Here is a 15,033-nt window from a genome sequence, read left to right as displayed (position 1 = left end):
GATCGAGGAGGGGGCACTGCACGATTGGCAGCCCCGCCAACAGTCTTCTGTTTTTTCGTCCTTTTATTATTTTTAGTGTGTTAAAAGGCTGTGTAAATGTTCTCCGGTTTGTTTTATGTGGGACTAGGGGGAAACTTATTTTCAGTTTCTTACCTTGCTGAAGATGCAATTGTATTCGGGTTGCATCTCCGGACGATCTGCAGCCTACCATCAATGGAGCTGGAGGCCTCCTCGGACTGACTTTGAGCCCCACCGCGGGGTGTGGACAACATCGGAACCGATCCCTAGGTTTGCTCCAACCACGGCCTGCGGACTTACCATCAAGTGCTCACAGTCTCCGGAGAGGCTAGACGGAAGCTCCAACAACACAGAAATTCGACCAGCCCCGACGCGGGGTCCGATCGTCGACGCGGGGGAGCTGACATCCCTCCGATACTGGAGCTGATTGCCCCGATGTGGAGGGCCCAAAAGCCGCCGGCCATGGGAGTCAAGATCATCCCGTCAACGGAGGGCTCGAGGCCCCCGACCACGGGAGAGCATAGAAGGGTAAACATACTTGGCTAATAAAGTATTATTGTGATTGTGAGTGCAGGTGTATGGTTCCTTGTAGGTCGAGTCGCAGGTAGATAAGGTGGTCAAAAAGGCTTTTGGCACATTGGCCTTCATCCGTCAGAGTATTGAGTATAGAAGTTCAAGTTCAAAATAAAGATCAAGTTGCAGTTGTATAAGACGTTGGTGAGACTGCATTTAGAATATTGTGTACAGTTCTGGGCACCATATTATAGGAAAGATATTGTCAAGCTTGAAATAGTTCAGAAAAGATTTACGAGTATATTGCTAGGACAAGAGTGCGTGAGTTATAGGGAGAGGTTGAGTCTACTGGGTTTCTATTTCTTGGAACGCAGGAGGATGAGGGGTGATCTTATAGAGGTGTACAAAATTATGAGAGGAATAGATGGGGTAGATGCACAGAGTTCTTGCCCAGAGTAGGGGAATCGAGGACCAGAGGACATAGGTACAATTTGAAGGGGAAAAGATTTAATGGGAATCCGAGGGATAACTTTTTCACACAAAGGATGGTGGGTGTAAGGAACGAGCTGCGGAGGAGGTAGTTGAGGCTGGGACTATCCCATCATTTAAGAAACAGACAGGTACATGGATAGGACAGGTTTGGAGGGATATGGACCAAGCGCAGCCAAGTGGGACGAATGTAGCTGGGACATTGTTGGCCGGAATGGGCAAGTTGGGCCGTAGGGCCTGTTTCCACACTGTATCACTCTATGATTCTATGAGATGTGCAGAGACCTAGTTCCGTGAGCTCGATAACCAACTTTTTTTTAAATCAAAAATATTTATTCAAATATTAAAATAATATGTACAGTACAGTAAAAAACAAAACAGAACCACCACCATAATACACCACAAATGATAAACTAGTATACAACTATCTTACACTCCTTGTCAAGGGTGCATTCAACCTTCCGCGGTGTCCAGCTGTCCTGGAAATCCCCCAGAGCGCCCGTGGACAGCGCGCAGTCCCTCTCTAACACCACCCGGGCAGGGACGTAACCCCGGAAAAGATGCAGGAAGCTATCTTCCACCTGGTGCGATGACTCGCGGGTGGCCAGCTTGGCCAGGCCCAGGAGCACGCCAACCAGGACATCCTCTCCTACGCACAGGGTGTCCGAAGATGATGATTGGTAACCAGCTTGGGGGGGATGATGATATTGAACACCGAGCTGTAGTCTATAAACAACAGCCAGACGTGTGTGTTTTTATTGTCCAAGTGGTCTAGTGCAGAGTGGTGAACCAGTGAGATTGCATCCTCCATTGGCCTGTTATGGGGGTAGGCAAACTTTAATGGGGTCGAGGTTCTTGTTGAGGTAGTTGATATGCGCCATAACCAACCTCTCAAAGCACTGCATCACCTTGGACATTAATGCCACTGGTTGATAGTCATTGAGGCACGTCACCTTGCTCTTCTAGGGCACCGGTATTATTGATGCATCTTAAAGCAGGTGGGAGCCTCAGACCTCAGTAATGAGAGGTTGAAAATGGCTGCAAAAACTCCAGCCAATTGGTCTGCACAGGTTTTGAGAACTCGACTGGGCACCATCAGGTCCAGGTGCTTGAAGGATCCTCTGTCATCGGCCTCTGTGACTATATTACCCTTCCATGTGAGACACAGGTTTACATGCACTTCTTCCAACCTCTTCATACATTTGGTGATCTTGATGTGGCCTATATATCAGCGATGTGAATGCACATGCACAGACTTTGAATTCAGTGATTTCAGGTATCCTGCTTGCTCTAACAGTTGTGGCTAGTTATGCTGCTGGTTATCTACCTGTAATATTTATTCATTTTTTCTCCCCCAATACTACCTGATCTGCTAGAGAGTGCCAACAGCTCTGAACTGCCTTTTGGCTTTTGTTTGTTTTCTCTCTCATGGTTCCATTAATCTATCTATTTGAGTTGGATGATCAGCCATGATCATATTGAATGGCGCTGCAGGCTCGAAGGGCCTAATGGCATACTCCTGCACCTATTTTCTATGTTTCTATGTTACCACAATTAACCTAGCCAGTCCTATCAGAAATATGCACTTTGTCCTTCCAACCACTCCTCAGAGTCGCACGACCACCATAATTGTGGTGTCCCCAGGGGACGTGTCCTTAATGCTGGCTGCCTGTGCAGCGACAGGGGGAGGGCAAGCTTGATTTTTTGTATAGTGTTGATGACCATTGGCCTTACTGTCCTGGCAGAGCAGCCATACCATGGGGTTATACAGTACGCCGCCCACTTATCGATGTGAGCAGTGGTAGAAGGACACCAGCCGCTGAGGATCCTCAGAAAGTAAGTCGCTGCGGGCAGATCCTCCCTTCAACTTTAACCTAACTTGTTTTCTCTCCCAGTACTGATGTGGGGTACTTGACAAATTCTGCTTGATCCGCTGACTGTTTCGATAATTTTCGTTTTTTATTCCAGGTTTCCAGAATCTGCATTTTTTGGCTTTTCAATCTTTTAAATGTTTTTGTGCGCTATAATGAAAGGATAAATACTGAAAGTAGACATTGAAAATGCATGTTAAATTGACAAAAAAACAAAAAGTTGACATGTTTACAATGTAATAAAGTAATTGTTTTTGTCTTTGGTTATTACTTTTGTATCAAGATTCTACTGATGTATGATTTTTGTTCCTATGATTTTATAATTTAATATTTTAAGAACACAATTGTCTTTTAGTCAAGAACCTGAATGGACTAATGCAGTAGTTGAACTTGCAAAACGGACCAAGGGAAAGATCCATCTTGCAGCTGTGGATTCTACAATAAATGTGATGTTAGCCACTCGATTTAAAGTGAGTGTGTGGATTTATTATTAGTTTGTTTGGTTATTTGATTTATTTATTATTGTTTACAACTCAAAATGGGTAATATCACTTGAATCTAAAAGTATGCAACCATACTCATTGAAGTCTAACAAACCAGTCATGCCACTCTCAAAATATTATTGCACTTCAAATTCCTTGACAACATTTATTTAAGATTCAATTTTTCTTAATCTCTCTCATCTTTATTGTATCATGACTATCTGTGGGTCCCTTTCAGAACACTTCAACCCTCAAGAAGTTTGCTACATAATCCATATTTAGCATTGTACTTCTCTATCCCCTTCCTCTAATGCATGCCTATGGTAATTTTCCTGTTAGTGCAGCATTCTATAACTCTGGCTCAGTTTTACTAACTATCTGGATACATTTCTTGTACCTCAATTCATTCAGTTGTCTTTAGAAACATAGTAAATTAGGTCCAGGAGTGGGCCATACGGCCCTTCGAACCAGCACCGCCATTCAATATGATCATGGCTAATTCAAAATCAGTACCCCGTTCCTGCTTTCTCCCCATATCCGTTGATTCCTTTAGCCCTAAGCTAAATCTAACTCTCTCTTGAAAACATCGAGTGAATTGGCCTCCACTGCCTTCTGTGGCAGAGAATTTCACAGATTCGCAACTCTCTGGGTAAATAAGTTTTTCCTCATCCTAGTCCTAAAAGGCCTACCCCTTATTCATAAACTGTGACCCCTGGTTCTGATCTCCTCCAACATCAAGAACATTTTTCCTGCATCTAGCCTGTCCAATCCTTTAAGAATTTTATATGTTTCTATAATTTGCATTCCATAATCTTGTGTGCTTGATTTGCCTTTCATCAGTGTATTTAAATCCTCTCAATATAACATGCAGTCAATTCAAGCATGAACGTTATATTTGTAAATGCCAAGTGATGCAAACAGAAGAGAAAATGCTTGCAGATAGCTGGTGTGACAACGTTTATTTAAAACTAGACCAAGTGGGACTCGTTGGGTCTCGTCCCCTCAATGTGAGGTTGCGGGGAGGGGACGGGGGACGGGGGGGTGCGGCCTGCGGCATCACACTTACACTAACCACCTCCCCCACACACACACACTAACCGCCCCCCTTGATATATTAATATTATTCATTCGCTCCTTTTACCCCATCCCTGCGCTATCCACTCACACATAACCCCCAACTCGCAGGCACATCTAGAGAGGGAGAGGGAGGGGGGTAGAGAGAGGGCAGAGAGAGGGGGCAGAGGCAGAGAGAGAGGTGGCAAAGACAGAGAGAGAGGGGCAGAGACAGAGAGAGAGAGGGGCAGAGAGAAGGGGAGAGAGAGAGGAGGGGGAGAGAGGTGGGGAGTGTGGCGGGCAGCGAGCGGCCGGGCAGCGAGCAGGGCGCGCAGCGTGAGGGGCGGGCAGCGAGTGGCTGGGCAGCTAGCGGGGCGGGCAGTGATCGGCTGGGCAACGTCACTCACAGCGCGTGAAACCCAACACACATACCCATTGTGATGTCATCAACCAAAGCCAGCCAGTTTTATTTTCAAAGTTTCTTCAGATTTTTGAACATGTTTAATAACTCGAGAAATAATGCATGAGTATTTTAGATAAGATGATTTTGGACTCCACGGGATAAATCTCTATCGGAATATGTCAACATTTTACCATTAGCACGTCGTTTTTTTCGAGAAGATGTGATTACACACACCTACACACATCCAAGATCAGAGTTTTATAGTTGTACTAGACCAAGTGGGACCCGTTGGGTCCCTGTCACATGGGAGGGCTGGTCCCCCAACGCAACCTATTCCCCAGTGCAATATTCCACCACTCACCCATAGCCCCCACGGGAGGCCTGGTCCCCCAACGCAACCCGTTCCCCAATGCAATATTCTACCACTCACCTATAGCTGACAACTGCGCAGGGGCTGCTCATTTCGCCCTATTTACCCTCCTTCATTTTTAAACTTTAAAAAAATGCAATTGCACTTGCTAGCTAGCAGAGGTCAGTGTGCTGTGACTTAAAAAAATGCATTTGCACTTGCTAGGGCTAGCAGGTCTCAGTGTACTTGGATAGCAACAATGTTGCGCGCAGGGCTACAATCCCATTGTGACGTCACAGCTGTAAGCACAGGGAATAAGCAGTTATTTTTTTCCACGTTTTTTGAGGTTTTTGACCATTTTGATTAATAACTCGTGAAATAATGCAGGAAATTTTGAGATAAGGTGATTTTGGACAACAGGATAAATCTCTATCTGGAGCAAGCGGGACCAATGTGCATTGGGGTGGGGTGGGGGGGGCTGCGGGCATCACACACATACTAAACCCACCCCCACACACTAACCATCCCTTGATATTATATTAATATTATTCATTCGCTCCTTTTACCCCCATCCCCGCCCTATCCACTCACACGTAGCTCCCAACTCGCAGGCACGTCTAGAGAGGGAGAGGTAGGGGGTTAGAGAGAGAGCAAGGGCAGAGAGAGAGAGGGGGCAGAGGGGTGGAAAGAGAGAGGGCAGAGAGAGGTGTGGAGAAGGGGGCGGCGGAGAGGGTGGAGAGAGAGGGGGGAGAGAGAGAGAGAGTGGGGGGAGGGAGGGAGGGGGAGAGTGGGGGGAGACGGGGGGAGAGAGATGCAGGGGAAAGAGGTGGGGGGAAGGGAGGGGGGAGGAAGAGAGAGGCTGGGGGAGAGAGGAGGAAGGGGGGGGGGGATAGGTGGGGGAAGAGTGGTGGTGGAAGAGAGGCCGGGGGATTGCCTGGGTGGGAAGAGAGCCCTGGGGGAGAGTGCCCGGGGGGGAAGAGCGCCCAGGGAGAGAGAGCCTTGGGGGAAGAGAAAGCCGGGGGGAGAAAGCCCAGGGCGGGGAGAGCCCGGGGGGAGAGAGGAGGTGACTGAGGAGCCGAGAGAAAGCCCTGAGAGACAACAATGCCCGAGCGTCTTTTGAATAACGTGGGGGGGTGACGTCACTCACAGAGAGAGCAAGACGGCAGCGAGCAGAACCATTGTGACGTCATCAGTGAAAGAACCGATGTATTTTCAAAGTTATTTCAAATTTTCATAAATAACTTGAGAAATAAAGCACAACATTTTCAGATAAGGTGATTTTGGACTCCAGGGAATAAATCTATCGGAATGTGTGAAACCTTTACGTTTTTTCGAGAAGATGTGATTACACACACACACACACACACACACACAGACACATACAAGATCAGAGTTTTAAGTATATAAGATATGGATGAATATGAATGGATGGATGTATCCACTCATTCCGCTTAAGGCTATAATCCATTTATTTTGTCCTTCCCTTGCTCTCAGCTGACCTTTTGTAATCACTTAACTTGGAACATTCAGTCTCATTATAAGAATTTTGCTGAGATAATGTACTTGTTTTGGGTTCATTCAATTGATGAACAGTGAAATGTCTGTTTTGATCCTAGTTTTTACCATGTTTTTGGTATTTATCCTTAGGAATTTTAGTGACGAAGAACATATTATTTAATCATGTCATCTTAAGCCTGCAGGAATTGTTGTTACTTCCTAGATACAAAAAGCGCCAATGATTAAGATATTTCAAACAAACAAAGAAGTCATTGACTATAGTGGTGAGATATCTGCACCTAGCCTTATTGCCACAGGACTTGAGCTGTATTCTAAGATGCCACTATATAAGCCATTTGAGGTAAGAACTGGGCTTGGAAAGAGTTATATGGATGACAAAAGATTGGGGTAAATATGCAAATTGTGACAGAAAAAACGACATTGAAGACTCAAACTCGCGACCGAGTAACTGCCGGGATCAAGGCGCAAACTCGCGACCTTGCGGATATGAGCCGAGCACTCTACCACTGAGCCAGCCATTAAACTCTACGCTAAAAAATTTCCATTCCGAAGACCGACAAATTCTGAATTACGAAAAGTGTCTGGTCCCAAGGCTGTCGGATAAAAGGTTGTGCACCTGTAGCAAGAAAAGTTCCAAACTATTGATATTTGCCTGACTTTTGTTTTAAACAACATAATTTGATTAGCGCAACCATTATCACTCACTGATATTTTACTTGCAGTGTAATATGCTTTGTTGTCAGACTTCTGAAAATGATGTCATAACATCATAACCTAACAATACTTTATATTTTTAATATGTTCCAGCAAATGGTCAGTGAAGAGATCTTAAAATCAGTCTGTGGTCTCCGGGAATTATGTATTATTGCTGTGGTGCCACACATTTCTGACACAGGTATCTTATTCTATTGAATGATGCACAATTGTGTTTTGAAGATTTCCTATATTCATTTTTAATTGTCTTTTTTTTTAAATGAACTTTCTCTTTTACCAGGAACCAGTGGCAGAAGTGATTATCTGAACTTACTGATGAAAATAGCACACAGGTACAAGAAGAAAAAATGGGGGTAAGTGATTTCCACTTTTTTGTTGAATCAACAATTCAATTCTCATTGGATCATAATGCTAGCTAAATGGATACATAATTGATGTGGAAGGAAGCAGAGTGTGGTGGTGGAAGGTTTTGTTTCGGACTGGAGGCCTGTGACTAGTGGCCTGCCTCAGCGATCAGTGCTGGACCCATTGGTGCTTGCAGTTTATATCAATGATTTGGATGAGAGGTATAAGGTATGACTAGTAAGATTGTCAATGACACTAAAGTCAGTGGTATCATAGACCTTACCAATGGTTATCAAAAATTCATGGTGATTTAGAATAGAATAGAATACGTTTATTGTCAATGAAATTCCATTGCAACTCCTTCGGTGTGTACATAAAAGACACAGGATAAAAAAATTAAAAAAGAACAAAACACAACAGCCATTGACTTACATATACACAAGATCGGTAAAGAAAATAATAAATAGGTATTAAAAATATTTTAAAAGAATATTGCGCATTATCTTGCACCCCGAATTATATTGTGCTTCCCCCAGTGTTCTCTGTTAGAGTTAAGTTCTTTTCTCGCACATGGGTAGAAACTATTTTTTAGTCTAGCCTTCAGAGACCTGTATCGCCTCCCAGAGGGTAGCAGGGTGAAAAGGTGGTTGGCAGGGTGGGATGTGTCCTGCTTGATGTTTGTGGCCCGGCACAAGCATCGGGCCCTGTATATGTAATCCAGGGAGGGCAGTTGAGCGTTTGTGATGCTCTGTGCAGTTTTAATAACTCTCTGCAGCACCCTCCTCTCAGCCACAGTGCAGCTAGCAAACCACACCAGGATGCCATAGGAGAGGATACTTTCCACGACGCACCGGTAGAAGGACAGCAGCAGCGGCTGTGAAACGTTTGCTCTCCGCAGAGACCTCAGGAAATACAGCCGCTGCTGTGACTTCTTCACGAGAGTGACGATGTTCATTGTCCATTTGAGGTCCTGGAAGATGTATATTCCCAGGAACTTAAAGTCAGTGACACTGTAGATTTAAATCTTCCATGTCATTGATAGTTGAGTCATGGGGATATTGTGCATTGAGCACTTTGTGAAACTAGTAGTTCAATTTGTGGGAGGTGGAATTTGAAAATATCACCAACTGTGACTGATCTTATTTCAAGGTTATGTTCTATTTTTTTGACTATTTGTGAAACATGAGCTATTTTAGGGTCATTTCTAACAGCGCAAAAACAGGTAAATATGATAGTGGCACGGCTTCGTACAATTGGCAGTTCTTTGATCCAGCAAATGTCTTCTGTACCATCATTATCTAATTTATGATCAACCTTTTATTAAAAGTGACCCAGATGATCAGATAATGAGTATATTAATTGATTAAATTGATAGGGATAAGAATGTAGATCAGGGAAATGGATATTAAAGAAATCAAGAAATACAGGGAGAGTGCTGGAAAATGCCAGTGAGGTAAAAGATCAACCATGATCTTAAATGGTGAAACAAGCATGAAAAGCCAAATAATCTACTTCTCCATTTTAACTGAATTGCAGAGCAGACTTGAAAGACAAAATGGTCTAATCTTGTATTTGTTTGCATTCTTAAGTTTTTGTGTTGTAAACCTTTTATAATTTTCAATTAAATTTGAAGCTAAGTTCATGTGACTGTTTATGAAGATAAAACAATATATTTTTGCCATGTGTTTCTAATGTGACAATGTTATTGTTCTCATTTTAGCTGGCTGTGGACAGAATCCGGGGCTCAGCCAAAGTTGGAATGTACATTGGGTATTAGAGGCCTTGCATATCCTAACATAATATCTATTGATGCAAGAAGGAAAAAATATATGCTCTTGAAGGGGTCATTTAGTGAACGCATAATAATTGAATACTTTAGGTAATAATATCAAGTAGGTTTTTGAATTGTTTTCATCACAGTTTGAGTGCCTTCTTTGAATGTGTTTATTGAGATGACTGGAATGAGAAAGTGAATCACTTTGGAATGCTTTGAAAGGAGAGGAGAAGACATGTCTGGTGATGGAATCCTGTTGGAAGTAATAATATATGGAGGATGATCTGCTGAATATGGGGGTTGCTGCCGTGGAACTATCGGTGTTCTGGCTGGAAGGACAGGGGGGTTGAAAACAGGTGTGGGAAATAGAGGTGGTGTGGTTGAGGGTCCTGTCAATTCTATTGGAATCAAATCCACAGATTAAGGAAAATAATAGGATCTTAAAGGTGGAGCGTCATGTCAGTGTACAGAGATAAACTGAAAATAGATAACTGCAGATGCTGGAATCTTGAGCAAAAATCAAAGTGCTGGAGGAACTCGGTAGGCAAGGCAACAACTGTGTGGAGAATGGGCAGATGGTGTATGGGGTTTGGACCCTTCTTAAGACACCAGCAGGTATGAAGAAGGGTCCCAACCCCAAGCAGTGTCTGTTTATTCCCTCCACAGATGCTGTCTCTCCTGAGTTCCCACATTTTTTTTTGATAAACTGGAAAATTTGAATGGAATCTGTTTAGGAATTAGGGTAGGATGAGGTGTAGTCAAGATAGCTGTGGAAGACTGTGGGTTTTTAATGTATCGGTACCTAATCAATCCCCTGATATGGAAAAAACCAATAACATTGAAGGGAACAGTCAGCGATGGACAATGTGAAAGTGAGAGCAGAGTGGAAATTGGTAGCTAAAGATAACACCATTTGTGGGTTATACAGATGTGTAAAAAGTAACACCAATGTAGTCATCTGTGTAATGAGGGATTCTGAATAGAGCTGGATCAAGAACTATTCCATGAATTAAACGAAAAGTCAGGCATAGCTTGGGGCCCATACAAGGTCCTATAGCTATGCCTCTGACTTGGAGAAAATAAATGGAATTGAAAGAGTTTGTTAAATGCAAGAATTAGTTCAGCCAAGGTCCCTTACCTTAAATATTTTCTAATGATTTAACAGTAAAATTGTTGTGAGCTATTCACATACTTGAATGATGAAATAAAGATGTAAATCTCATTGTGTTAAAGGTTTCCTCGGTAATTTACTGAAGTAACTTTTTGTTTTTTTAATTATTGCTAATCATAGAAAACTATCTTTGGGACATGTAGCCAGAATACCACTGAGCGCTAATTTTCCTGAAGTCCAAACTGTGAAACGTTGGGATAGCAAAGAAGAAGTAAGTTTCTTGCATTTAATTAACCCTTGATGAGAAGATAAATTACTGTACTTAAAAATGACAAATAATTAATTTTTTTAAACAATTATAAATTACATCTCAGTTATATTCCCCAAAATACAAGGGTCCTGACCCAATACATCACCTATCTATTTTATCCAGAGATGCCTGACCTGCTGAGTTGCTCCAGCATTTTGTGACTATCGTTGGTACAAACTAGTATCTGCAGTTCATTTTTATTACATTTTAATACAATCAATGCAATCTATTCAAAAATTGGCATTTATTACATTTATAAAGAAAACTGTATAAATTGATATACTCGGAGGACAAATACTTGCAAATTCTTGACAATCACCAATAACATTAGAAACTGGTACTTGCATTTTACAGATTGATATCAATACACTATTTACTTGATACTAATCACACCTGAAGAAGTTGGTCATGTGTTATAACTTGATGTCACACATTAATGTTCAAAGCACTGATTGTACGAATTCTGAATTATGGCTGCCTGTGAATCTTGCTCCTGCTAATCCACATCTCCTTTATGGAGTTGCACACACTTACAGAAAGGCAAATTGCCTTGTGGTTGCTATCACTGCTCACCTCGGATGTGATTTTACCATTTTCCCCTTACACACACCACTTCATTAACTGTCCTGACCATTAGCTCTGTATTTGACACTGTCCTAAAAACCTTTATGACTAATGCCATAAAAGTTCTTACTTGCAAGAAATTATACAAGGTGCTACTCATAAGACGTGGGCCAGTTTACTCTGGTGCCACAAGCGACCAATTTTCACCAATACACACTACATACGACTTAGTTCATGGAAGCAGTATGGTTTAGATGTTCAGTGTGCTGTGTACATTAATTGCATGTAATTATGCGCCTGATCTTGCACTAATGTTGTTTCGACTGTAGGTTTTAAAGCACCTGTGTTCAACTGCAATTGCTATTGGAAATTGTGCAATGGTTTAGAAAGAATGCTGAGATGGACATGGCAGCAAACATGCTGCTTTCTCTAATAATGATTTGGGGATCATTGGGGCAGAGCTAGGCACCAGAGAAAAGAATTGGAGCACTCAGGCGGACAACAAAATATATAAGACCTCACTAAATAACAAATTGAAATGCAACCCATCATTGCAATTCAGCTGATTCCTTTATCTACTGTAACAAATTGTCAGAAAAACATAGAAACATAGAAAATAGGTGCAGGAGTAGGCCATTCGGCCCTTCGAACCTGCACCACCATTCAATATGATCATGGCTGATCATCCAACTCAGTATCCCGTACCTGCCTTCTCTCCATACCCCCTGATCCCTTTAGCCACAAGGGCCACATCTAACTCCCTCATCTAAGATTTCCCCCTTATCCTTAAACTGTGACCCCTTGTTCTGGACTTCCGCAACATCGGGAACAATCTTGCTGCATCTAGCCTGTCCAACCCCTTAAGAATTTTGTAAGTACTCCTTTAAGTAGCACACAACCAGGTGTGGCACCTTCTGCTCGTAGATGCTTTCCTGTGTATGTGCCAAACAATTTATTTTCTGTAAGTATTGAGTCCAGTGAGGCAAAAGTAGAGTCAGATCTGCAATGTATTACCACTGCATGCCCAGCATAATTTATGCTTGTGCATTATACACACAAATGTGCAACCCAAAGTTTCAATTAGCACTATGTGAAGTTTAATTTAGCAATTTATTTCACACCACTATGTAGTACCATTACACAAAAAACAAAGAGAATGGAATTCTTTGTGGTTATATTGATAGGATTTGGTATGAATTTCGCTAGGTGCTATTACTTGGAACTGGCTCGCATAGTGTATCAAAAAGGCCTTTATAATGTTGATGCAAGAAAACACCAGTATTACACCATGTTAAAAAATATCAGATTTCTTAGATAATGGAAATAAATACTTAGTGTAAATAACTTTGCAGAGCTGAGAGATCTCCAGTTATGTAGTATGTTTATATTACATTTTGATCTCAACTTTTTTTCTGCACTTTGGACTTAAATATTTATGGGAACCTTAGCTTAGAGAAAGTTGTGCGATATGAACATGTGTTTAATGAACATGTGAAGACATGAACTGAAGAATCAGAAGCACAAGTAAATTAGTTGGTGCCTTGACCCCGTTTCACTCTTTAATAGGATCATAGATAATCTGATGTAGACAAAAATGCTGGAGAAACTCAGCAGGTGAAGGAATAGGTGACATTTCGGGTCGAGACCCTGCTTCAGCCTCCATAGATGCTGTAGCGGCAGATTTTTATATCGTTCAAGAGATTACTCCCTCTAGCCGCTAAATGGGCTACATAGTTAAGGGGAATGTCTTTGTACGCATGCAAGCTCTCCGTCGGGGACCTTCAGAGCTTCTTCACAAATAAATCTTCAAAATACAGTGTTTTGATTAATAAATTCTTTATTGTTGATGAAAAACTATAAGGTACATTCAAACTTCCTCCAACTCGTACACTATAATCTTCATCGAACTCCAGCTTATTGCATTAAACGTTAGAAAACTCCTCTTGTCTCCATTACACTTCGCATGGTCAAAGGGTAAACCTTCCCCATGCTCGTCCAAAACTAAACTGAAAACTAAGCTTCTGTGCAAGAAACAGCTCCAAACACGCCCTAAAATACACCATAAATCCCACCCACAATATAACGGGCAGTCTAAAATTTAAAGACACATGCCAACATTAATGATGCACAAAACAAGCCAAATGGCCACGACAGATGCTGCCTGCAGAGTTTCCCCGGCATTTTTGTCTACCTTCGATTTTTCCAGCATCTGCAGTTCTTTCTTAAACATAGCTAATCTGATGGTAACTTCTACTCCACAACCCCACATACCAGTATAAAAGGTTAATGTCCTTGCATATCAAATCTATCCACCTCTATCTTAAAAATATTCAAAGACTGCTTCCTCAACCCAGTAAAGTTCCAAAACCTACAATTCTGAGAGCAAAGGTTTATCTCATCTGTTTTAAATGAGTGACCCTTATGACCCAGTGACCCCTAGTTCCAGAGGAACTATCATACATCAAGGATCCTACCTACCTATATCCAATATCCTACCTAGTACATTAGGATCTTGTATTTTTTGGATCATTATCCTTTCACTTTTCCAAATTCACTGTTACAAATGTAATCAAATTGTTCCATATTATAAGCCTAGGATCTACGTTATTTATTTAGAGCTCACAAGAGTAACATCTTCCACTATAATTTTGGTGAGAGATTGGTAAAATTTCTCTTGAACTTACTTTCCTATGTTACTGCTAGAGATAGAGACAGCCATAGTGGTTAAAACTTGGTATCCAGATTACCATTTTCTATGTTAATACATTATACTCAAATATTTGAAATTAATATATGCATATTTCTGTTTTAAAGTTTCCTGAAGATCCTATTATCCTAAGTGGCCCAACAATTCAAGAGTTAGAAAATGATGAGTTGTGAGTCAACACTTAACTCCTTCAAGGCTTCCAATTTCCAGAGGAAATTAATGCTGTATTGCTTAAGTACTTTCATTACCTTAAGTGCTTTTAGAGCCTGGAATATATTTCCTTTATTTAATTAAGCAATATATATCACCCAGCAGGTTTTCCAACAATCATATTTGTATACAGCTTAATATCATCTATCAGTTCAAATTCTTCAACCTGCTTATTTTTTTACAATACTTGTAGTGTGTTAAGCACATCTCAGTAGAGTAGAAATTCTTTGTCAGCTTGTTCAGATCCAAAATTGCTCTCCACTGTGTACAAAATAAATGTTTTTCATTTTCTGTATGCTTTGGAAATACTTGTACTTCAGTTACAGAATAAAAATATTTTTGATAACATACATTTTTGAACTACTCATTGAAAAAATTGAATTATGGATCCTATAAATCCAAAATACTTGGTGGAATACAACTTCTGACCAGCATATGAACTGCTTTTGTAATCAATGGTGGAATTTCATGGTTCCAGAAATTCCATTATGCTGTTGGGCATCCATACTTAAACTGATACATTGGATATCTCTGAGGGCTTGGAATGTGGGATGGAAGGCTTAAAAATAGAGCACTGGTCAATGCCTCAGTCAGATCTAGGT

At 41.5% G+C, this 15,033-nt stretch overlaps 1 protein-coding gene across 2 annotated transcripts in view; it reads left to right on the top strand.

Moving 5' to 3' along the window:
- Positions 1 to 14,781, top strand: part of LOC129697089 (protein disulfide-isomerase A6-like) — a 39,142-nt gene extending 24,361 nt beyond the window's left edge. For both annotated transcript variants that reach the window (XM_055635310.1, XM_055635309.1), the window contains 7 exons: positions 3,247 to 3,361; positions 6,899 to 7,036; positions 7,504 to 7,591; positions 7,691 to 7,763; positions 9,476 to 9,634; positions 10,821 to 10,911; positions 14,329 to 14,781. In XM_055635310.1, coding sequence (XP_055491285.1) covers positions 3,247 to 3,361; positions 6,899 to 7,036; positions 7,504 to 7,591; positions 7,691 to 7,763; positions 9,476 to 9,634; positions 10,821 to 10,911; positions 14,329 to 14,394 — 730 coding nt within the window. In that variant the 3' untranslated portion in view covers positions 14,395 to 14,781. The remainder of the gene's footprint in view (positions 1 to 3,246; positions 3,362 to 6,898; positions 7,037 to 7,503; positions 7,592 to 7,690; positions 7,764 to 9,475; positions 9,635 to 10,820; positions 10,912 to 14,328) is intronic.
- The last annotated feature ends 252 nt before the right edge of the window (positions 14,782 to 15,033 follow it).

The sequence above is a fragment of the Leucoraja erinacea genome, chromosome 5, assembly GCF_028641065.1.
Source record: "Leucoraja erinacea ecotype New England chromosome 5, Leri_hhj_1, whole genome shotgun sequence".
NCBI classification, from domain to species: domain Eukaryota; kingdom Metazoa; phylum Chordata; class Chondrichthyes; order Rajiformes; family Rajidae; genus Leucoraja; species Leucoraja erinaceus.
Note: the sequence above shows the minus strand (reverse complement) of the source record. Positions and strands in the feature narration are given on the sequence as shown.